At 37.8% G+C, this 22,503-nt stretch overlaps 1 protein-coding gene across 2 annotated transcripts in view; it reads right to left on the bottom strand.

Moving 5' to 3' along the window:
• Positions 1–22,503, bottom strand: part of RASGEF1A (RasGEF domain family member 1A) — a 160,191-nt gene that overhangs the window by 33,585 nt on the left and 104,103 nt on the right. Inside the window, exon 2 of one of the 2 annotated variants that reach the window (XM_017807187.1) lies at positions 20,202–20,316. The exons of the other annotated variant lie outside the window; for it this stretch is intronic. Coding sequence (XP_017662676.1) covers positions 20,202–20,243 — 42 coding nt within the window. The 5' untranslated portion in view covers positions 20,244–20,316. The remainder of the gene's footprint in view (positions 1–20,201; positions 20,317–22,503) is intronic. 2 annotated transcript variants of the gene reach the window in all.

Genomic DNA, 22,503 nt, shown 5'->3' with positions numbered 1-22,503 from the left:
ATCTTGACATAAATCAGTCACAGAATTAGCAAGAGTGAGCTAGTTTGGCCCAACTCTTTATGGCAATATCTTTATGAAGACATAAATCTAAGAGCACTACAATGAAAAAGGTTTAGTGTCTTTCTGGAGCTTTTATTTTCCCTGTGGCCTGTATTGATCAAGCCACAATTCAAATAGCTGCTGATGAAAAAACAATATACTCCTTGAACCTGTTTGGCTTTCTCATTTAGGATTGGCACTCATCTGAAAGCTAGCTATGTCATAGGGTAGTAAGTTTAAGTAATTTCTAGTTGAATATTTTTATTTTTTTAGGGGGGAATGGAGGGAAGGAGCACTTACAGTTTTGTCAGTAGGATATTATTGAATTTTTAACCCTTTTCTCTGCCTTTTTGAAGTTCCTTTTGCCAGTATTAAAAACCATTTAGGGAAGTTGTTTTATTATTTTACTTAAATTTTACAATTTATATCCTTCTCCCCTTCTTACCAGAGGAAGAATCAAACAGTATGAAATAAATACAGTGAATATGTGCCATGTGTGTTTTCATAAGTCTGGATTTCAACCCTACAGCTGCTGTTTGCCTCGCTCCAGTGGCACTAAACAGATGTCATGTCGGCTAGTAGCTTCAAAGGGGATTCCCTAGGCATGAACACGTGGGAAACTTGAAGCTGATACTGTTTCCCCAGGGGAAGCTTGTTCCTTCTGTTGCTCACTTGTGTTCCTCATCAGACTAGGTTCTTGAGTCTGCAGAAGCTGTGCATACAATGGGCAGAGCCTGTTATAGCTCAGGTCTGGAGACTTCTTTCAAGGTTATCCGTGTTTGGATTTTGTTATTTTGGGTTGTTTCTTTTTGGGTTTTGGTTGCTTGTTTGTTTTTTGATTTTTATCTTCATTTGTGCAGGGGTGCCAAAGCTCCCTAAAATCAATGGTCATGTTGGTGAAAGATTTTTTTGAACAAGAGTTCATAAGTCTGTAATCTCTGTAGAAATCAGACAGTGCTCTTGTGGTTGATGTTATTTTCTCTGTGTTTTCTGCTTTCCTAACTGCCATATTTCTCCAAGCTAGACAAGATGGACATGTATCCAGGTTGTAGATATACCTGAGGAGAGAAGCTCTAGAGAGGTATATGCTGGGTTTGTGAAATGAATAGCATAAGAAATGGCTGCAGTAAATGTAATGAAAAATTATTAAGTGGTATTCAGAAGAGTGGCCTCCACTTGTTCAGGAAAATATAGTCAGTTCTGTTATTTAGTTTTAGCGCTGTAAAATTTCAAAACAAATTGACAGCCCTATACATGCAAACTGTAAAATGTAAAGTTCATGCTCATTTATATATATATACACACACAAGTGTTGCATAATAATTAAAATATGTAACAAAATATTTAAATTATTTTGGATAGCAGGAGTAAAAGCAATTTTTTCTTTATTTAACTTTTGTGCCATTCTGTCCCTTGTCCCTCCCTGGTGTTTTTATATGTCCTGAACAGATAGTTACCTACTGTTTATCTGAAATTTGAGCTGATAGTTTAAAAGTAAAAGCTTTCCATGTCATGGCATATTTCCTGGTCAGTCTATTCATAATGCCCTTAAGTTTTCTAATTGTATGAGGGTTTTGTTCAAGTAGTACTCTGACATTTTTTAAGATCCGTATGCAGGAAAATAGATTCAAAGTGCCTTCAAATGTAGCTGCCTAAGAGTAATGACGTAACATTGTCACAGTACTGATTGATAATGTGGGAATGCTCACCCAAAATCAGGTTGTTTTTCTTGTGTAGGAGACTAATTCCCCATGAGCATTTTATAATTTCCTCTTTTCTCATTAGCAGCTCCTGCAGAATATGTGCGTGGCAAAGATGAGCTAGAAATCCTAAACTTACAAGACATCCCACTGGGAGTTAGTTCAGACCTAATACTGAAGTAAAACATACAGCTTGTTTCACATGAAGTGTTGCAAATTCATTAAGTTATTTAAATAGCTATTTTTGCAAATTCATTAATGAAACCTACCTCATTTTAATTAGTGATATTTACAATGCTCTATTGGGCGTTTTCAACATAAATGTTTTTTAGACTTACATATCACAACCATTTTCTACCTCACTGGAGATACTATATTTCATCCTTTTATGTTGTTCTAAGAATAATTATGAACATAATATAAAACATTATAGGCAAAATTCTCCCATTATTACCCACCATCCTGCATCACATCACTCTTGTAAGCTGGCTGAGCAATTTCTTCTCATATTCTACTTTGTGCGAAACCAGTCCAAAAAAGGGGATAAATCACATTTTACGACTTCCATGTTCCTTTTTGGATCTGCTGTTTCATTGGTATAAAAAATACTTTGAGATTATAGAGGCACTCAAGTGTTGGCATTTTAAGTGCCTGTGTTCTAAGTTGAGCACAATCTTGCTGTATGCCCTTGGTATACGAAGTCAAACACCTACCCCCTCTCACACCTACGTCTATTGAAAGGGTCTGTTCAACTGGAACAGTTGGTTCTGGGAAATGGAATTGTAATTTTAGAGCAAAATATGAAAAGCATTGAATATGCTAATGCTTTTTATTGGTAGTTATTTTCTAAAGTAAATGAGAGTTTCAAATTGCCCTAGCATTGCATGATATATAAGACAGTAATTCCTATTAACTGGTACTTTCAATAACTTTTGTAATGGAAATTCTACGAATTTGTTGCAACTTGTGTTTTATTGTTCTGCAGTTCCCAGTGAGTCCATTGAGTGAGTGATATAGTTTTTTTTGTTGTTGCTAAAGCTTGTCGACCTCTTGTAAAAATCTAGAGAACATCAGACTGTTTAATGTAATCGCTTCATTTTTATGGTTTGGAAAATACTAGCAAACTCAAACTGTAGTTGGTGAAGGAAGGCAACACAGGATTTCAGCAAGGAGCATCTGTAAATAACTATACAGAAACCTGTGCACAAACCATGAAAAATCATCTCAGGCTTGCTGTCAGCTACCCTGGTCAAAGCTGTCACTAACAGGGCACTGAGCCCAAGTGTGGCCACTGCCTGACCAGCAGGGTTTGCTTCACCATGCTCAGTCACACAGCACTATGGAGGTAACAAAGGAGGTAATGGAAAACAGGTCTCTGATAGGAGTGCAAAAGCCAAGGAAGTAGCCATATGTATCTGCATTATTATGGTCACCTTCTGAGCACCAATCTTCTCTGCAAAATCAGCAAAGTAAAGTAGAGTTGCAGAAATAAAAGGCAGTGGTGGAATGGCCACTGCATATCTTTTTCTGGAACATAGCATAGACATCCAAGCAAGAATAGCTTATCCATTTACAAGCATTACTACCTGGAAGTTTTTTATTCCTTAATTAAAATGCTGGATTGTCAGAAATTTGGTAAGCTTTCCAAAATGAATGGAAATAGACTTTTTAAGCCCCCTTTGAGGATCTGGGCTGCTGTTCTGACCTGTGTGTCAGCTAATGAACCTTCCAAGATGCATCTCTTGACGGGGTATCAACTCCTAGGCTACTATGGTAAATTACAAGAGTTTTGATGTGGTTATTTCTTGAAAAAACCCTCTTAAAGAAGTAGAAGAAGTTTTGCAAGAAACCTTAGCTTCTAATTTTATCCTGAAAACATCAGAATTGCATCTGAAAGCCATTTACAATCTGTCATAAAGCTCTGTTTTGACATATGTTTTGTTAATTGAACTTCTGAGGATGTGCAGTTCCAATGAGGAAGCAGTGTGCCTTACCTATTTCACGTATTTGCAGCTAAGCTAAACTTTCATCTTTATTCTGCTCAGCATTGCTGTTTCTACTAAAACCTAATCCATTATTCATAACTGCTTCTAATTTTGGCCTAACTTTGAACTGGAGATAATTGGAAGGTCTCCAATTGTGTCGTATGTTCACACATCAAAGAGCATCAAGTCAGAAGTTAGCATTGTTCTTGTAGTATGTGCATGTGCATGTTTTAAAGAATGAGGAAATATTGTTTTCTTAGAGATATTGAGACATTCCCCTTTCTTCTTTCAAAAGTAATTGATAATAAATTCATGATCTTATAGAAGGGGGGCCATAGGTTATCATGTCCAGTGCTGCAGATCTGAGTGTTAGTACAAAACTTGTTAGAGGCAACAGAACTCATCTAATTGATTTCAGTGGGTTTTAGATAAAGCCCCAAGTAAAGGCTGATTTTTCAGTGTTTCTTAATCTCTCCCTTTGGTGCCGCAAAACCATCATGAAGAAACTCAACACTTTCAGGTGTTCTAGGTACCATCTATTTGCTTTTCTTATACCTGTTTCATCCTTTCCTCCTCCAAAATCACTTCAAAATCAGGTGAAACTGAAAAGGAAAGGAAATGAAAATCTGAAGATGTTTGCTGTTCCAGTAGTGGATTTTGCTGGGTAATTTTATTGAGTACTCCTTGAGGGAGGTGCAGTGTTCATGGTCCTACTGTGCTGAATTACCCTTTGATGCACAGCAGGTTTATGGCTTGAAATGACACCTGTTTCCTAAGATAGTGAGAATGTAGTCAGACACATGGGTTCTGTAGGAATAAGAGACAGGCTGAGTATCTAAGACTTCGAGGTTGAGGAGAACAGGGTTTAGATCTCGGCCTAAGATTGCTGCTTGGACTGCTTTGCATTGCAGGTGCTTTGAATCTGATCACATCAAATGAAGGAAAGTTTCTGAAGCTCAAATACTCAAGTGCTTTAATTCCTGTTTGAAATTTTGTAAATATCCTATAGTGACTACAGTTGTTTAAACCTTCATGCAACTTCACAAATGTGACAGTGCCTTTTTCTCCCTGCAAGCAAGAGATCACTCTCACTTAGCATATGCTTACAGACATTTGCAGTGTATGAAATGAAGTTTTTCAGGGATTGGTATATTAAACACTGAAGTGCTTTACTCTGTCATTTGCAATAAGCCATGTTGCTTTTTTCCTACCATAGCAAGTCACTGTTTTCATTACTGAGCAAAATCATCTTTCTATTATTACTACTTGTCCTTATTTTTCCGTCCTCTATATTTATTGATACATTTGGTTCAAAGACAGATTCTGCAAGTATTCTGTGTTTTAATTGCGGATAAAAATTGTCTCATCAAGAGCAAAAACCTAAAGATTTTGCTAATTTTTTTTTTTAAGTCTGGCTTATGCTATCTCTGTAAAAGTGACTATTAATATTCTACACACGCAGGAGCTCCACTGAATCGAGAGCACAACACTCCAGGTGTTACAGCATGGAAGTTCCATCCCATGCCAATACACATAGGTAGTACTTAGATTTATCTTGGAGTCGCCCTTTCAGTTTCTTACTGAGATGTCTGCTCAGTTTAGAAGATAACCGAAGTTATTACAGACTGGAAATGGTTGATATATCTTGGCAACAGATAAAAACTAGCAAAATACGGTTTGAGCTGGATTGAGGCATCTGCAGACAACAGCAAGATCCGTACCTATAACTGAAAATCTAGTTCCCTGTTTTATAAGCAGATCACAGTTCTTTGCTGCACCTTTCAATTTTTCTTTTCATATTCTTGACTAATCAATAGCAGAAGATGTTGATTAAAAAAAAAATAAAAAATTTCTCCCTCCCAAAGGATGATTTACACCATGCCTGTTGGCCAGTCAAGTAGTTTGAAAGTCACCTACTTGCTTTTAGAAAGTTATTAGGTGTCTTCCTTTGTTCCTTTCTTAGTACTTTGGTTTCATATTTTCACCAAAATTAGCTCATTTGCAGTTGATATTTGAAATATTGAAGTAATAAAAAAGGAAAGATATTTAATAAGTCCATTATGCTCAAATGCTCCTGAGTATAGTTTTAGGGTGATGGCTCTAATTTTTCTGTGATATTGTTCACTGTTGTGTGCTAACCAGGGAGCTTCCATATAAATTCATGGCTGATTTTTTTAAATAGAAAAAAAATTGTACCCTCAGTTGGGTGTGTGAATTCTGGTGTGAGAAGTGCTCTGGAATGCAGTAGAATAAAATAATGTGGACCTTGCCTTTGAAGAACAAAATAGCCATTCCCAGAAGTTACAGCTGTGAATGAGTCCAAACACTGCAAAGCTGAAGCCTTCTTGTTTCAACACATTTGGCTACAAGTGAGTGAGTTGAAAGCATTTTCTGTAACTATGTTGACTTTGAAAGATTTAAATACTGATTCAGCTGCTGATGATATTCTGTATTTTAAAACCATCAATCAGGTCTTTAAAATCTGATGTTTTACAATTCACATTACAAAGGAAGCATGCTTACACTACTGCTATAATACTTAAAATCATATTTCACATTATTTTTTATTTAAGCTTTTTTATGCTTAAATATCTTAAAATTCACTCAAGGCACTTATGCTCAAAGTATTTGAACAGGAGTTTAGATTCTGTCCCTTTAAAGTACATGTCACACTCTTGCTGTGATTCCCTTTACTCACAAGGACCTATCATGGGCATTTGCAATATGTGGGGATTTCTTTCAAGAGAATTTTTTTTTTCCTCATATGAAAAAGTAACCTTTATCACAAACTGTCAATACAGTCCTCAAAACTAAGCTGGCTAAGTAATCTGCTCACATTTCTGCTCACTTTGAGGAGCACTCCTGTATAGCTATGGCAAATGTCCCAGCATAATTCTTCATACCCTTTTAGTGATAATTTGTGCTCAGTTTTTAGCTGCAAAGGACTAAAAGAACATTTCAAGCCCACACAAAGTCTGACGAGAGCTGGTGGCTGTGTACAATTTAGAACAGCAGGCTGCATGTTCCCTGTTGCAGAAGTGAAGATGGTCAGGATTTTGTTTATTTAGTATTTTTTAACATTATTCAAATACAGATGATATCCGCCAGAAAGAGAAAAATAATTGAAAATCAGCAGGTTGTTTTTTTTTTTGTTCCATGCTAGCAGAATAAATTATTTGATAAGACCACAAGAAAATAAGGTGCTAGGGGTGGATTGAAGATGCAGAGGAATTTTCTTCTTAACATGTTGGTGAACAATAAGGAAAGAAAAATCAGCCCAGGAAAGGCATCACTCACCTTGTAAGCTTTTAACCTTTCCCCAAAGGCCTGTCCTGCAAAACCCCAGAAGTCCCACGTTCAGCTACCAGCGTTTTTTGCTACCCATCTTTTCCTTCCCCTTCTCCAGCCATCTTCTTCCCCCTTCCCCCAACTTCCTATTAAAAGGAGAGCTACCAAGAGCTCATAAGTAACAGATTCATGCTTTCAATCAAAGGAGGGAGCTGAATAGGCTTCCTCTCAGAGTGAGTTCAGTGGATCTGGAGTCAGGGCCCCTTCATTAATGAGAAAGGAATCTGTTCACCTTCTGAAATCTTTTAGCACTCCCTGAAGCTGCCTGAATCACACAACTTGCATTTCTCATAAATTTCCCCACTGTGGCCACAGTTCCATTTCTCTCTGTCTCTCCTTGATCTCTTGAAAACCAAATATGCAGAGGTAATTTCCCTGCTCTTGCTGGGGATCCTGATCTTTATTTGCTCATTAGGAGATGCCATTTCAAATTAATTTCTCCTTTCCCTGGCCCCCAAACCCTTGGTCTCAGTGAAAAAAATAGTTGGGCTTAGAATTATATGCAAGAAAACATAGCATTTGCTTGTCAGGCATTTGTGCCGTGCAGATCCAAAGAGTGGTTTTGATTCTCAGGCTCAGTGGTTTCCACTGACAGTTTTTTTACTCAAATATCTTGTTTCAGTTCACACCAAGGAGTTTTGTTTTGAGTTTATAGGGGTTAGAATGAACCCTGGAAATTCAAATACAAAGCTCATCTGGAACAGCTCCTGTTCTCTCTTTTGTTCCAAACTGCAATACCACCTAAAATGCTAAAATCATCCTTACCTCCTGAAACTTAGCTCAAGTTTGGTGAAAACCTCATTAACCTATCATGAGACTGCTTGGTTTGGGAATATTTTATTAGCTCATGTTTTTTTGACCTAATTCTATATCATAAATATGACTAGGACCTCAAAAATGCACCACATCAGGAATTGTATAATTTAATTTCATATATCGTCAGAAATAAAAAGGCACTCTTTGTCATTATTTCAGAAATGATATTTTTACTATGTCTGTATTTATGCTATGCTATATATTATGCTGTAACATTAAAGGAATAGTTACTGTCAATAAAGCAGTGGGGAAAGACGTCATACATGACTTCTGTCAGATGGGTCTCAGCTTGCACAGAACAAGTATCCAATTGTTTTTCTGTGGATGGTCTTAATACTTTGGTCTGGGGACCAATGCTTTGGTAGCACTCCTGCTGTGATCATATATGTCACTTTGCTTGTGACAAGTATGGAGGCAGAGGAGTTGGATGAAGGAACGTGAATCCTAAAGGAATGGGAATTCATGAGAAATGGGTGCTTTATAAATGCAATGTATCTGAACATCGGTTTAGGTTTTGATAGTGCCTTTGACATCAGGTAGTTTCGGTTCACATTATTACATGCAAATGGTTATGTTCAAAATTCAGACTGAATAGCCAAATTCAGATTTCTTTTGGTCCACAGATTCATTCCACTTCCAGTTATCATTTTGTATTAATGCATAAATGATAGTGAATTTTTTTCTGTTAATCTCCTTAGTGGAATCATGTAGTATGACTTTTTCTACTAAGAGAAAATAGTTTTGATTGTTGAGCTCTGTTTGTTATTTTATTTTGATGTTACGTACAGCTAGAGGATATAGTGACTAACTGAATCTAAAAATCTGAGTGAAAAATACATAGAATTCTTGAATAGAAAAAAGATAATGTGTCAAAACAAGCCCTGTACAATAAAGATTTCCATGGCAGAAAAGAATGAGTAGAGAATGCACAACTACAACACTGTGTATAGGATGTTAATTGCTGTGGGTGCTGATTGCTTTTTAATTTAAATAGATATTTTGAGTACTCAAAACCAGGGTATAAAGTGCTGGCAGTAGTTTCTCTGCCTGACAATCATATAAAAGAATAATTTGTGATTGGAATTAGAGGTATAGTTGTAAGACTATAGGCACAACCAACTCTTTCCCTCTACTCCCCTTCCACTTGGTTTTTTTCATGCCTTAAATAACTTAACTGAGGATTTAAAATAATTGGGTCAGAACACAGGGATGAAGGTGTGTTCCAAGTGGAGGTCAGTAGTCCTGTAAAATGCTAATGCATTGCCAAGGACACCACTGCAGCAAGTGACTGTGAAACCTGCCAAACCAAGCACCAGCTTGTTGTGACTCAGTCACTGGCATGTGAACAGACAGTCGGTTGTTCCTGTGTCAGTGGTGAATATCCTTAAGGCTACATGTTTGTGCTCTTGCCTGTGCCTGCTCTTCCAGATGCTCGGTGGCAGTGCCTGCTGGCACGCTCCAGAGCAGCCTACACAGTAGAGGGGAAGAGCTTGCTTCTGCTCTCCAGGCTTGTTTTTATACTAGCAAGCATCTCTCCTTGCCATCATTTCAAGTCAGAGAAGGGCACTGCCGCTTGCCAGGACGGTGCTCGGGCTGTGACCTCTGACTGCTCCGCTGACGGGGCTCCCGAGGCGGCCACTGGACTCTCTCACCTGCCTGGGGAGCTCAGCCTCCCTGCTGAGCCTCGTGCCCCAGTGCTGCCCACCTGGCTGTGCCACCTTACAGTCCTACTTGCTACTCTTTGCCCTTTGAAAGATCAGGAAATCAAGGTTTTAAAGTATAAAACTCTTCCTCTCTCATTGCTTGGTACTGGCATTGCTTTTAAATGTAGTACTATTCCCTCGTACCTCAAACAGGCCACTGAAACTCTGGGTTAACTCTCCCAACACACCTGTCACTGACATTTGTGTGAGTGCACATGTGCCTCAGCCGTGCCTTGAGGCCCCATGGTGCAGCTGTGCCCAAGCCTGGCAGTGAGGGGGTGTCCTGGCTGCAGTTCCCAGCCTCTTAGCGTTGCATATGGGGAGCCTGAGGGAGGCAGAACTGGAAGCAGCTGGCCTGAGTCTAGGTGAGTTGTGCACTAGGTGAATTGTGGGCTGGAAGGAGAGCCCGGATGGCCTGGACCTTTCACCAGTTGCTTCCTTGCCAAGTGTCATCTGAACACTTGACTTCCATTTTGCAGCATTGCTTGGCTTCACCCCTCTGGAAGCACAAGGATTATTTGAGTTCCTGTGGTGCAATGACCTGTTTTTTTTCAGGGTTTTTCCAGTTGGGGTCACTAGGAAGAACAAAACTCCTAGGCATAGCTGAAGCTCCTTGCAGTAATTAAAACTTGTGCTTTGCTGTAACAGCAAATGGCAGCAGAAATTTCAAGGACTGCTTGATCGTGAACTGCTCCCTGCAGCTGTGCCTGGAAGAAGTTTATTTAAAACTTGGGTTCCTATTTCAGTTTTCTGAGAGAGAAGCATTTAGGCTCTATTAAATTCTACCCAATAGAAACTAAATTAAATCTTAGTGTCATCTATCTTCTTCTATATTCTTATGATTTTAGAATTGATTAAAAGCTTGTTTACCGTTACATGGGCTGCTCTGGGTTATTCAGGTAGGCAAAAAATGCGATCCTTTGAATTATTTAAGGTTGTGAGGGAACAGTTACCTATTCACTTTTCTATTGCTACTAAACTTCAGAAAAGGCTAAGGGGGATAAAAAAGACCTCTATTTATTCACACAAAACATCCCTGCAAGTCCCACTGTTGCCACACAGGAAGGTCCGTCCTTAAACCAATTTAAAATTTGGGGCTGTGAGCCCAGAGCCTTCTGTTTTGTTACTGCTGAGGTTATCGAGTCAAGGGTCAGGGCATTAATCAGTGACTATGGTGCAGAAAAGAGTTGCTAAACTTGTGGTGAAATTTGATCTTGCTGTCATGGGAACAGAGTGGGAAAGACAGCCTTTGGGAAGAACCAGCCTTACCAAGCCAATGGCGAGGGGGAGAGCTGGTAAGGGCACCTCTGCCTGGAGCACTGGTTTAGTGCTGATTACATCTGTGCATGCGTGTACACTACATTTGATCTTAATTTTTATAGACTTTCCTGTATTCTTTAACTAGTCAAAACCTGATAGGATCTCTTCCCTAAAAATTAAGATCAGTCATCAAGTGCCTGATTACTGGTTGGAATGGTGAGAGAGTACCAAGGAGTAAGGGCAAATGGCAACCCCAGAAGTTTCTGAGATGTTATCTTTGCCCAGCAGTAACTGATGCCCTAAATTCTTCCCTATTCAGTTGGCGAGTTTTCTTTAGTACAAATAACCCTTTAAGAAAGGAGCTGTTAGCAGTGTGTATAGCTTTTACAGTGCAGTTCTGAGTCACAGTACTGGAAAGTGCTGAGCAGATGTAATGCCTGTCAATTTATTATTTTTTATTATAAGGGAGGACTGCTTCACGCAGATTCTCTCATTCACTTAGCCTGACTTCTTTATTTACTTTCTATTGTTTAATTTGTGATCAAAACAGGAAGATGCTGCTTTTATAAAGATATCTATCTAAATTAAGAGATTACTATTTCTTTCTTTAGAATACGCAAATCAAATTTCATGGTCTCATTCAAGGCAGAGACACTTTTCTCCTGGGTATTGCCAGTCTACAGGGAAAGTTATTGCACTTTAATATAATTCCTGAAACATTAATCACACTGACTATAGTTTTGCAAGAGGCAAAGCTTTACTTGTTTACAGTCTGTTAAGCTATTTATTTACTGTGTGTCCTCACTCATCCCTTAAGACCTTCAGAAATGAAAAATATAAGGGGATACCAGTTCCTTCTCACATTTAAGTACACAAACAGGGTTTTGAGAGCTTTTTTTTTTTTTCCTTGTGGCAAAAGCAAGCCCAAAAGACGTGACAGAAGGTAATGTGTGTCTAAACTAGACTCTGGTTATAATTTGAAAGCATTCAGTACTGCCTTCTGTTTTATAGTCCTGAAATACATACAGATACCCCATAGCACAGTTCAGAGAAACCTGGCAATTGCTCTAATTTATCCATAATCTCTGCCCATGGATCTGGGCACAATGCAGAGAAAACTTGGGTCTGGTCATGCCCCACCTCACCTTACTGTGTTTGGCTGCAGCTTTGCCATCCTGACTTGCCCATCTACCACATGACTGCAGACTTACTCTTCTCATTTCAAGTGATTACCAAAGCTAGTGATAGATATTATTCAGCCCTAAATCTGCAAACATCAGCACGTGAGATAATGCTACCCTCTGTGTCCAGTTTGTCTAAAATGGTTGCATGTTACTGAGACAATAGCAGTTCCAGAATTAAGTTACTCTGTGTTGTAAGGCACAGAATTAAAAACAAACAAACAAACAACATGCATTTCTGCTATTGCTTGGTGGCAAAAACAGTAATGGGATGCCTACTGCTGATAATAAACACGTTGAAACATGTCCTGAAAAGAAATTAAATTTTGGCCAGCCTATTTCAGGCCTGTATTTTCCTAACTTATTGCCTTTGGGTGGATAAATTGTATTGGAATTGCTTTTGCAGATTATACTTATTTCATTTTAAGATCTGTCTCTCCTTAAAAAAAAAAGGAATTAAAACTTATATCAGAAAATCAGTCTGTTATTTTTCACCGTCTCTTTCTCAATCTATTTCTTTCCTCAAGAGATTTAAATATATGAACTAAATACAGATATAGGCAGTTTTTCTCCTTCTATTTCTTTTCTTTTTAAGGGAATTATTTTTTTATTTTAGTGCCTGTAAGGCTGGAGCCCTGGAGATTTCAAGCTTCTTTCATCTTCCAAAATGTCAGCAATTTCAAAGAAGTGGGTTCCTGTACACTTTTTACGTGCTCTATAGTACTTTTCAAACTTGACTTGGAAGCTCTTTCTCTGCAGGTGAGAAGGAGTGTGGTCAGGGGACACATTTCTATCTTAGACTCTCTGGCTAAAACAGTCACCAGGGAGAGGAAAGCACCCTGACACAAGCAAGCTGTGCATAGTCCGAGTGATTGACATGGCTTTTTGCATGTTCACCCTCTTCCTTCTGAAGTTTGCAAAGTAGCAAACTTATACAGCTGTGAGCCAGCTTTAGGATGTCTTAGCTTTCTGTTCCTTCTAGTGGGAAGAGACATTAGAAACCATCAAACAAAACCATCTGTGTCAAGTCCATTTCTGTTGCAGACCTACACAGTGCAAGAACTCTCAGCTTCCAGCTAATGTTTCTTCTTTCTGGGTTGCAAATACCAGGTGGCAGAGCTGGAGATTTGCTAAAGCTTGTGTGTGAGAGTCTAGTGAATCTCTTCATTTAAACAAGAAGTTGATGGGGAGTGAAGGGAAGCAGGGTGTGGAAATAAATCCAATTCCTGGTAACCAAACCCAGCAGTGGTAATGAAGAGGCCAGCAATTGATAGGATAGGAGAGGTATGTAATTAAGAATGCTGCAAGACAGCTGGGCTACATAGTCAGATTAGTGTGGAGAAGGGATCAAGGCAGAGAGCAGGTACATGTTGGGGGCAACAGCAGGAGACATGGATGAGCTGGGAAAGTAATACCTATAAGGATGGAATGCAGAAAAGAGAGTGAAGAAGTAGGAACACAGAAGTGAGACAAGGCCAAATAGAGGATGCAATAATCTTTGACATTAAAGCTATTTAAAACTTCAGTTTTAAATAGCTTTAAAAGTTATTTTCTCCACACATGTACTGCATATCACTTTCTAAGAGGAAGGAATGTTCCTTCCTATGTTAATACGAATTACGCTTCCTATGCTTCCTGTGTTATTATGAATGAAGGGTTTCAGTGCAAATGTCCTCTTAGATTTGTGTCTTCTATTCTGGGCAAAAATAAACGGTTGTGTTTTTAAAACAAAAATATCTGTGTGCAACAAAAACATCTATTTAATTTTTTAAAACTGTATACTGTATTATTGAGGAATGGTCATTGAGGAATGACCACTTTTTTCTTCAGGATTTTCTTATTTTGTAGTGTATGAGAGATGCAGCTGTTGTACTACTTCTATTGTAACGGTATGGGCAAGGGCATAATTGTAACGTAATTAAAGAATATCATTTCATAATGCAGGAAGGGATTTTCTAAGCATTTTTATTTGGGAGATGACCTGTACCCTTCCAAAGAAAAATCCTCTTAATTCTGGCTGAAAGGTCCTCCCACAATTTTCAGCCCTTAAAGCATAAAAATATTGATCCACTGTCCCTGGGCAATCCTCAGAAGACTGTTTTTTTTACGTTCTCAAGGTGCAAACCATACTTTTTCAATGTAAAAGCTGTTACTGTGTCTTAATTGAAGTCTGCACAGTAACAACCTACAGGTAGGATTCTGCAGAGCATGAAGATGTATTGTTTGCATTTATTGGAGCTTGGAGTAAAAACTTTATGGGTATAGACAGATGAATCTCATTCAATTTAAGTATCCTAGAGTGTATTTAAAACAAGTTTAATTACTGAATTCATAATCAAGTATTGTTCTTTCTCTGCTCCTCCTTAATTTTTAGTCTTTTTCAAAGGAATGTTAATTACATGTCTTCTCATGTAATATACAAAACCATTCAGTAATATACAAAAGGTTTCTATTAAAAAAAAAAAAAGCTAGGATTATATTAAGAGAAACTCTACTCCTTGCTTTCTGACTGAAAAAAAAGCATGACCAGTTTAAGTACATGGTGAAAGGATTTTTTGGACTTAATTTTAAAGGAAGCTTAGCAGTTGTGAAAAGGATCAAAGCGGAAACCTGGAATGTGTATTTTTATATGTACATTTAGGTATTAACATTTTATATAGAAGAAAACCTCGGATTTCTTTTTTTTTTCCTTTTTCCCTGATATGTTTTTTTCTAGTCCCACAGAAATAAAAGAAATCCAGCATCTAGATGTAACATCCTGTTAGGCTAAACTGTAATGAAATACATGATTCTTGCTCTGCTTCATGTTGCCTTATCTTTCAAAGTGTACAAGAAGCGAATTTGAAGCTCTTGTTCTATGAGAGCCTGTGGTTTCCCAGGCTATCCTACTGTGTGTCACCTTGTGTTGGGGGGTGTTACTGAGTGGGACAGATGTACTGCAGCTTCCCTACTGCAAACAGGAATGTTTATTTTACTTGTGGGATGCTAATTGCTTAGCTGTCCTATTTTGTGAAGCTGTGCAAAGATAAGGAGAAGGAGGGCACACTTTAGAAGAAAGGAAAATTCAAGGTATAGTTTTGGTGCTGTCAGAGGGAGTGGGTATTATACGTGGAATGTAAAGGTGTAGGTAAAAGGACTGACATTTACTGAACTTGTTGCTCCAGCTCCTTGGAGTTCAAATGTGTGCCTACTGATGGTATATGTAAAGTAGCCCATATGTGAAAGAGGAAAAAATGACTTAATAATATAAAAGGTGAAAAAAATAAAGTCTCCAGCTTCCATTCTGTCTATATCAAAAAAAATATTTAGTGGTTCAAGGTAGTCTTTTGTGACTTCAGAACTGTCCAATTTATGTGAACAAAGGGCATGTATTATATTAGAAGTGTTTAATGCCAATAAGTAAAGTCTGTTGAAAACATAAGAACAGCTGTAGGGGTCTTTAGCTATTAACTGCTATGATTAGGTGAATGCCTAACCATATGGCTCAGCTGTACAGTTCTCTGATTTGAAACATCTTCAGCCATCCTGCATAAGTGAAACATCTAAAACTAAAAACATACTGCAGAAGAAAATTGGTATAAGGCTCCACAGAGAGCAAACTGACCTATTCTTTATCTACTCTTCAAATTTTTGAAAGTTGAAATGAGCGAAGCAGCACTTTGACCATGTTGTTATTTACTCCAGTGAAAGAAATAAAGGTATTTGGTGAATTATTTTCATGCTATTAAGTTCCTGAAGGCTAACTACTGTGAAGAAGATAATGTAATATGTAGTCATCAAGTTTGGGATTAATGTGTTAGGATGTATAGTTAATAAAAATCAGTACTTGTCACATCTGTGTGAGTCCCATGAGCTATAACCATCTTGAACATCTCTATTGTTCCAGTCGTTTTCAATTTTGTTTCCTACTCTGCAGAATTTCCCAGGAGATGTGATGGGTCAGTAGCAGGCCAAAGATGGACTTCAGGCCTAATCTAATCAATATTGTGACAAACGTAATGAAAGAAACTATGTCACCTTGGAATCCCAGTACATTTTATCAGCTTTGCTCCTAATGGGATGTGACAGCAAGGCTGATCTGTGTCTCCTTAGGACAGGAGAGAAGTTGTGCAAGGGCTTGTGCAAGGATGGCTGTGTGAGAAAGGGTAATCTAAGTCCATGACAATCGCAGCTAAAGGTTGAAACTAGATGTCCTTACTTACATGTCAAAACATCAAATGGTTATTTTAATAACCCTCATTTTCAAGTGAGCCTTTTATGCATGTATTATATTTTCAGCTCCTCTGTCACCTGCATTAAAAAAGATGGTAACTTCTTCTGTTTCAGTGGGAAGGTTCTGAAAGCAGTACTGTATGTTTTCCAAGTAAAACATTTTCACTTCAGTCCTATGTAATGGTTTTATACTTTATTTTGAATTGCCCCTTTTTGCAATTACATACAACTTGTATGTGACTTGTCTATGAGGCTAAAGTCAATGATTTTTACTTTGTTTGTCCTGTGGTTTACTCCCTTAGTACTTCTTTATCCTAAATGTAATGCTACCTCAGTAGTCTTCACTGATGCATTCTGGTGTGCAGTCTCAAATTTTTGTGCCCTTCTAGTTTTGAAATGGCAGCTTTGCTTCATTTTCTGTGCTCAGAGTACCATTACCAAACCTGACAGTTTCCACCCTTAATTCTTATGATTCCTGTTTCTCTGCCCAGCAAGGTTCAACAAGACCCTCTGTGTTTTGACTACTCACCTCATCTGTTGACTTTATCAGTTCTCTGTTTTTAAGTGTTGTCCACATCCTGTGATGCTACCTCTACCTTTAACTTTTCCCCCTCGGGATGAATGGCAATTACTGTCAAAACGTTCTCATGCATAGAAATCCTGTGACCATGTACATTGTTTGGATATCTGGAAAGCTGCAGAGATATTACTGTAATAATACAGTGTTGGTTGAGAAGCTCTCAAATCGTATTCTGTTTCTTTGGGCAGCTAACCTTTAAAGTATCATGTGAAAACTTGCCAATTTCTGCTCTACACGTATAATATTTTAATATGAAAAATTATATTGCTTGTCCTTTAATTTAAGAGCAAGTTGTTTCTGAACCTCATTATTATGATTCTGCATAATTATGTGAACCAATTATTGAAATTTTATATGTGAGGATTTCCATAAATTGCCTTGATATATAAATAGTGGAGCAAAGCTGCCTTATACTTTTTACTAATCCTGCAATTACATTCTGTAGAGCCTTTTTACTTTCCCTAATATGAAACTAAACCCTCCTCTCACCTACTCCTTTACATAACAAATGCACTAAGAATTATGGACATGACAGCTAAATCCAGCTTCTAAATCCCAGGCATAGTAGCTGTGTTCTGTTGCTTCTCACTGTTTCTTTCTAATAAGCTGTATGCAGTGCAATATCTTATTAGTTAATTTGAAAATCGTTTCTCAAGGGATTGCACGACTTATGTGCATCAGGTCCCTACCAATCCACTTAAAGCTTAAATTTGCCAGATGGATAACCTTAGTGCAGGACTGGATCTTTTTTGTTACAGCAAAAACCTTTATTTCCCTGTAAAGTACTAGGATAGCGTTTTTGAAGTAGCAGAAGTTTTATAATTGTTTTTATTTGTAATATATCAAAACCTATTGTTTTGATCTAACAGAAAATATTTTTTATTCCGTTGCGTAAACTAACAGCAGGTGTATGTTTGCTGCAATTCAAATGCCTGTTAGTCTTGAAATTTCAGTGTTGTTCCTTAACTTGGAGGAAATAAAAGGGACTGAGAATGAAATCTTTGAGACAAAATACCTATCTTTGATGCAAATATCTGAAATTTGATTATTGGTGTTCTGGGGAGCATCATCTGAGTTTGGGATAGGTTGAACTTCAAAAGACAAATTCCAAAATCCCTACAAAGAGAACTTTGATTCTGTGTTTATGACTTCTCAGTGCACTGCATCACTTTAAACCTGCCTTCAGAATATTGAAACCATCTCAGTGAATATTCATTCAAATAGATGGTTCTGTCTTTTCTGTTATTCCACTTAAGAGCAAAGAAAAGTTTGTGCACCACAATAACATGTAATATCAACCTCTCTTTACGTTTCTCCAAACCATTGTACAAAGCCACCACCACGTGATCTTCCTTATGGGTGTTATCAATCCATTACATGGGATCTAAGTATGACATAATACACACAGTAACAAATGAATTTATCAACTGCATCACGATTTTAAATGCAACATAGTTACATAAATGACTTTGTTGTGCATGGCTCTGTGTCTGTTGGTGTTTCAACTCTGCCACCTCTGCAGTAATACCCAGCACAGAGACGCTCTCACTGTTTGCCTCGAGGCAGATGTGCCTCCTAAATCACCAGCAGCCCGTGGAACAGACAGTACAGAGCACTGTGCAAAACTTACCGGGCTCTCGAGGACCATCCCTGCTCCCAGCCGGGGCACTCCGGAGTCTGTCCCTGCTCTGCGCTGCCACAGCAGCCAAGAGCTGCTTCCCCGCTCCTCTGCCTGTGCGCAGGCAAAGGGTGCTGGGGAATGTGGTCAGCCCCCTGCTTTCCGTGACACTTATACCCCAGAAAAAACGAAAGTACTACGGAAGGTGGGGCACGAGAGGAAATTCTGAGTCTGAGCCTTCCATTACGTGTGTGTCATGTGCTGGGCTGCGGGTACTGCCGGGGAACTTCCACTCCTGCCATCCTTCAGCTAGAGCGAAACCAAGGCTCTTTTCTCTACACGTCGGCTTAGAGGAATTGAAATGCTGGTTAAGACAGGTGTATGGATGTTGTGAAGGAAAGGAAATAGGTTTTGGGCATGCGTTTCTAATTGGCTTCTTTCTTATGTCATTGCTGCTAAAATTTCTCAAAAAATTCTGGGTTTGGTTTAGTATTGTTTTAGTGAAGCATCTCTCAAATGTCTTAATATGTTGTTTTCTCTAGGTTTTGGTTGGTTTTTTTGTTTGCTTGGTTTTGTTTGTTTTTTTTTTTTTCTTAAATATAAAATTCCTACAAAGCTACCTAGAAACCGTTCACATTGTATTCCATGGCAATCTGACAGCTCGGAACTAACAATCTGAAACTAAACTTGTTGACTGTTTTGGTTTTGTTTTTTTGTTTTTTTTTTTTTAATCGGTTTTCGTTTGACCATTCTTTGCACTTTATTTTTGCATAGTAATGTCCACTGTATACCAGACATTCTTCAAAAGCTCTCTTAAATGATACAGAATTTTAGATGTATTCTGTTTGGAGACCTGAATCAGTTTCCCAAATGCTATTATATCCTTGATAAATAAAATAATATGAAATGAGACATTCTCTCTATTCCATGTACGTCTACAGCTTAAAATCTTCCAAGCAGAGTCAAATCAGGAAATAGCAAAAGGAATTTTCTGTATAGGTGATAGTACTTGGTAGTTACTGAAGATATCATTTAATGTGAGGTGGGTTTTGTTTTGTGTAAAGGTATAGAAATTTAAATAAGGATATAGAAATGAGACTAGGGAATCAGAACGATTGGCAAAGGAATGAGGGAGGAAGAAAGCACAAAGGTGATTGCAAAAGACCATGACATAACTTTATGGAAATGGAACTGGCATTTCCATAGAGGAAATGTGGAGGAATAGTTTAGAAAGGGCAGGTAAGAAGATAGAGAGACATGATTATATGCTAGTAAAATATTTTTGGAAGAGGTTAGTGGAATACAGTTAATTTAGGCTTGCATAGGACTTGATTTCTGTGATGAGCACTAGTAATGGATAAGAAGGATTTGACTTCAACAAATGATGTGTATGTTTAGATGAGATTTGAGAAGTGGATGACTGAGGAGCACAGAATGTCTGAAGTTATGGAAGGAAAGGATGAGGAGAAGGGGAGTAAGTGTGTTTTGAAAGTGAATATCAACAGTATTGAATTGTTAAGTGAAGTCTTACTGCAGTGTCTTTGCCTGCATTTCCTCGTGCACAATTTGGCTTCAAATAGTTCCAAGATTCATTCTTTTGCGCTCCAATGTCTGAACTAATTTTTATTCAAGTCTAAGGCCGCCCAATGTAATTTCTGAACAATATAAATCTCTAACTACAAATTATCCTACACCAGTGCTTTCAAATAAAAAAATGAAACTTTTGTGTAAGACTCATATAAAGAAAAATAATACTTACTTTGCATTTCTTTACAGCAGCATTGCACAGTGGTTCTGCCATCCAGCCTTTCCCAGTGGGTGGACTTCCAGCTATTTCACTCTATGATTTTTGTCATGTGTCTTGCCTCCTTCCCCTTAAAATGAGGGGTGCAATGGATTACTATTCAGAGCACACTGCTATTTTGCACTGAAAATGCATTGTAATATCAGAATAAAATTTGACATGCATAGTTTTAGAGAGGGGAGGATCATAAGAAAGAAATAGCACAAAATATGGTATACAAAAAAGGGAAAAAGGAAGAATTTAAATACTAGGTGCCAAGAGAAAAGCAATAGGGAAGGATTTGGAGGGGTTAATCTCCCCAACTCCAATCCGCAGTGACAGCAGTTTTGTAATGATCACTAAGAAGTAATATATAGTAAAATATCAATACTTCCATTCCTAAATCAACTAGTCATTACACTGTTTATTAAAAGCTTTGGAATGTAGAATTTTATTCCTTAGTGCAGTTATGCTCATAGAAGAATAGGAAATCTCTTTTTTTCTTCTTCTGGAGAAGTACTATTATAGCATAAAGCAAAGTGACAGCACAATCATATCTTTTCAGGATGATGGATAAATCCTTAACTATGTATGTTTAAATGTGACATAAAAATAAAGAATATAGAGAAACTGGCAACCATTCTGTTGACACCTAAGATAAAATGGATTGAAGGGAATCCAAGTTTAAGCTGTTTGAAGACACATTGTTGTTATTGGAGACACAGAGATTATTCACCACAGAACAACTTGAAAGCAATCTTGTAGGTTTTTAGTAGGACTTGGACTTTTTTTTTTTTGCCTGCAGGAAATCCACTGTTTCTGAATTACTAAACTGAACTTTATGTTGTAATTACTGCAGATTTGGGTGCAGGTGTTTGTAGTTTCGAGGCTCTTTTTTTTTTTTTTTTTTCCTCCCTGAAAATGAAATTAGAGCTGCTGTGAGTGCTGGCTGGCACCAGCCACGTGGGTCTGTTACAGCTGAAGCTCTTTGACGTCAGTTGTGGCACTAACCTCAGCTGCTGTTCTCTGAGCAGGTATTTCTTTAGCACCGAGATCTCTACCTTTTTCAAATTTGAATTACTCACTGGAATGAAATATAAGGGGAACTTGACAGACAAATGGAAATAAGCACACACAACTCATTTTCCTTGAAAGTCAGACAAAAAGTAATACTTATTTGCACAAAAACATAGTACCTGACTAAATATATAAATATTTTATACTATCTTATGCCAAGTAATGTCAGTTATGAGACTGATAATGGCCTTATGGCCATAAAGCAATAAGGAATTAAGGACTAAATCTTGGTACACTTATAACTTCAAGTATGAATTTTCCAAAGTGATTCAGTGTCGTCAATAAATTTTGTTTTCAGTTAATACTTGATCAAACTTTAAAAAGTTTAAAACACCTTTTAAATGACTTTTAGGGTTCCTGTGTTCTCAATTAATCTGTGGGTTATTTTAATTCAGTGTAACTGTTTTCAAAGCAAATTCTTATTTCTTTGATTTTCATCATTCAAACAGAAGGAGGTATAGGAAGCAAGCAAGAAATACAAAAAAATGCATTTTTGAGTTGAATGTAAATTGCTCAGTTGCTTTCATAGAATAGAAGGTTTTTCCATGTTAATAATATCAGTGAAGAAATGCTGCTTCCCTTCATGCTAAAAACTGCAGATTTTTCCTGGAACTGAAGTGAAAATGTTGGATTTTTTCCTATTTTTTTTTGTTTGTTTGTGGTTCTTTTTAAACAGTAAATGTGTTCCTGATTCAGGAGAACTTCTCCAATAGCTTTGAGGATGAACATGACTTCTGTGTAAATATTCAAAGACCTTCTGGCAGGCCTTCTAAGCTCTGCTACAGATGCCATCAGAACCTAAAGCATACAATTGTATTTGGATTTTTCTGTTAGTGAATGTGGTTACCAGGAGGCCAGCTATGTTTGTGCAGCTTCCATGCAAAGCCTGCTTTTTTCAGTAGAGCCTAAAGCCATCTAAATACCGAAGTTATTCCAAGGCAAAGTTTGTCTTGACCTTCAGCATTAGCAAGATGTGATCTTTTTTAGTTATGTGTTAGACATATATAAGGATGCAATCAACACTTACTCTGTCTTTCCTTATTCTGCTTCTTGCATATATCGCTCTTGAAAAGACTGAATGGGTTTAACTTTGGTGGAAGGTGAATGGGCCCCTACAGGGTTAAACTAGGCTGTGACATCAAAAAACTGTAGGCAGGCAACTTCCCTTTTTTGTAAAGAGAGCAGCTTCCTGCTAGCACTG

Source organism: Lepidothrix coronata, unplaced genomic scaffold (genome assembly GCF_001604755.1).
Source record: "Lepidothrix coronata isolate B3197 unplaced genomic scaffold, Lepidothrix_coronata-1.0 Scaffold17, whole genome shotgun sequence".
Lineage (NCBI taxonomy): Eukaryota > Metazoa > Chordata > Aves > Passeriformes > Pipridae > Lepidothrix > Lepidothrix coronata.
This window is presented reverse-complemented; position numbering and strand designations above follow the sequence as displayed.